This window comes from Cibotium barometz, chromosome 21 (assembly GCF_041138505.1).
Source record: "Cibotium barometz isolate CiBa-2024 chromosome 21, ASM4113850v1, whole genome shotgun sequence".
Classification (NCBI taxonomy): domain Eukaryota; kingdom Viridiplantae; phylum Streptophyta; class Polypodiopsida; order Cyatheales; family Cibotiaceae; genus Cibotium; species Cibotium barometz.
In genome coordinates, this window is record NC_141066.1 from 18766525 (window position 1) to 18769377 (window position 2853).

Consider the following 2853-nt stretch of genomic DNA (forward strand, 5'->3'; position numbering starts at 1 on the left):
TAACAATTATCATCAAGCTCAACATGTAGGATATAATCAGGTATGCATACCTTTACGTTTTTTTTTAATATTGCGAGGTTATTTTTGAGATAGAATTTGACAGACCGCATGCCTAATGGTATGCAGGAGAAGGGGGCGGGTATTGAATCCCGACGTCATTGTGTAGGGCAAGATCTTCGGTCAATTCAAGATATTTATAAGTGAAACTACATGGTTGTATGTTTATTAATTTTGAACTTTGCCTTCGAGATATGTCAATCAAAATCAACAAACATTTGCTATAGGTAATATGGCAAACTGAAACTTGGGAAAGACACGCCTTCTTTCTAGGAAGAAGACTTGCCGTAGAAATTAGGACTTCATGTTTGTTTGAGCACACTTGTGCACTATAAGGCTACCCAAGCATTCTAGTTTTTTGTCCTCTCATTTTTTTTGGTGTCCCCACTGTGGGTTCACACTTGTCCGTGGACAAGCGTGAAGTTTACCTGCGACGTGTTTGAATTTTCTGAGTTGAAAATTGAAATTCAAATTGCGCGCGCAGAGAGAGGGGTAGCAGGGTTTCTTGACAGTGTGTTGTGTCTCCATGTCAGGTTGCGAGCCGCGCGAGATTTTCTTTCACAACTGTAGATTACAGAGCCTCTGCGCAGGATTAGTTTTTGAAAGCTTTAGGGTTGTAGGGCACGCTCTTCTCAAAGCTGTATTTACGGTTATGGTTGACAGAGCAACGATCTTTGCATGCTCTGTTTAGGGTTAGGGCTTTTTTGCAGAGCAACATTCTTATAAGCCTTGTTTAGAGTCAGGGTTTTGGACAGAGGAACGCTCTTCGCTAGCTGCGGCTTCTATGGCCAAACTGCTCCTCTTCTTACACGTCGAGCAAGGCCCAAAGTCTGGCCTTCGTCTGGAGTGTAAGCCGTCCGCCATAGCCACCGTCGGTCGAGCCAGAGCCAACACGCTTCAAATCAGTAGGGACTCCGGGATCTCTCAGAAGCACCTCAACTTACGATGGACAGATGGTGGGGACGATCTAGATGCAGGGTGGGCCGTCATTGATGTGGGAAGCTCCAACGGCACCATCATCAACGGTGTCCAGATTGAGACAGAGAAGCTCATGGCCATCAAGACCGGAGATCTGATTAAAATTGGTGCAGAAACTACCATCAGAGTCGAAATCCCAGATGCCATTGATGAGGTGAAAGACGTACGCAAGGTTAGGGAAACTACCAAAAGCAAAGGCATATCTGCAGAAGCAGGAAACCATGGCAAAGGCATGCCTGCAGCAGCAGAAAACCATGGTGAGGGCATGTATGTGGCAACAGGAAACGATCAGCACGAGGCTGGCCTTTTCACCTGCAAACCATTACCAGCAGTAGGTTACCATGGCAAGGGCATGCCGGCAGCTGCAGGAAACCATCAGCATGAGGCTGACCATGTCCCCTGCAGGTCCTCACCAGCAGGAGGTGAGCTCAGCATGACAGTAGAGCAGTGGTTTGAGCACATGATGGAAGAAGGGCCCAAGTACCTGTACCAAGTTTCGGAATCTATCATACAGGATGTCATGCTAGAATCAAAACAGTTTGATGAGTATGTCCAGTCTCTAAGCTAGGGTTACTGACCACCTTTTGCAAAGACATAGGTAAGTGTTATCTCACTTCAAGGCCAAATGTGACAGTCTCTGACGCTCTTTCACTGCTACTCTTGAATTTTGAGGGTTTCTTTCATTTTTGGAATGAAACTCTCCTGACCCCAGGCAGTAGTTCAGATGACCCTTCTTCTTTGCATATCAGTGCATCGATTAGTAAGCAGGTGCAATAAAGCATGTAGTTATATGTAAGGCTTTCGATTTGGCATTATCGAGTACATAATGAGATTTTTTGCAGGTATTAATCATTGACAAGGTAAATCACACAAATGCTTCCCCGTTCATCAATATCAAATGTAACATGACAAAATATGGAACCTTAGTAAGATTAGATAGTGAATTCTGCTGGCACCATCTCTCAAGAGCTTAAGTCATGACACATACACCTTATCTGCATATTTTACTTTAGGTCAGTTATGCAAGAAAAAGGGTGTAGAAAATGCAGCAGTTTAATGGGAAAGAGAGGGCCCTGCCATTGTTTATGGCCTGGTCGGACTAGAGCATATTGAACAATGCGTGATGCTGGCTTTTGAAAGAAGGGCAACTCTTAAAGCTTAGAGCCATTCCACCATAAAGATGCCCTTGATGGGATGCCAACATTTTCAAGGTCAAATTTTCCCGTCATCCAGGATTCTTTTTTGCTTGTCTACGCCTTGTTTCTATGCTGGCCATTGGAGATGCTCTCCTTGCAATTGCAGAACATGCATCCTTGTTGCACTATTTTTAGCTATCTTGACCATATGCTCTTTTCAGGCCGTCAGGCATGTCCGTTGTTTCAGGTTTTAACATAAACTTTGATAATCATGATGGGCAGGGCAGGCCAGCCTACTATAAGTTGCATGCTGCTGCTAGAGGGCAGCGCATGATGGAGGAGAGGTTGTTCTGAGTTTCATGTCCTTCCCCCTTTCTTCTCCCTCCAATCATGCGTAAAGTGCTCTTGATCTATTTAAGATCTTAAATGCTTTGAGGGTCCATGGCGCAGAAAGGAGGTTTAACGGTTATGGCCTGCATGTGCAGAGAAGATTTGTTTGTAGTTGATTTCTCCAGTGTGTGAAGAAATTGTGCTGTGTGCGTCATCTTCCTCCCCAGGGTCTCATCCAATCATGCGTGAAGAGCCATTGATCCAGTTAAGATCTTGAATGCTTTGGTGTCACACTTGCTCTCAGCTCATATTTATGCAGTTCCCCTTGTTATGCAGCAGTGCATGAAATTTA

General features: G+C 44.6%; 1 protein-coding gene across 1 annotated transcript; it reads left to right on the plus strand.

The window, feature by feature from the left end:
- Positions 1 to 559: 559 nt before the first annotated feature.
- On the plus strand, positions 560 to 2461 carry LOC147626920 (uncharacterized). Its single transcript, XM_086816113.1, has one exon. It carries the CDS (start codon positions 842 to 844, stop codon positions 1601 to 1603), a length of 762 nt encoding a protein of 253 aa, XP_086672239.1. The 5' UTR covers positions 560 to 841; the 3' UTR covers positions 1604 to 2461.
- Positions 2462 to 2853: the final 392 nt, after the last annotated feature.

What these genes read in the sequence shown, in the direction of transcription:
- LOC147626920 (XM_086816113.1), top strand. Translation starts at nt 842, where the DNA reads ATGGCCAAACTGCTCCTCTTCTTACACGTCGAGCAAGGCCCAAAGTCT.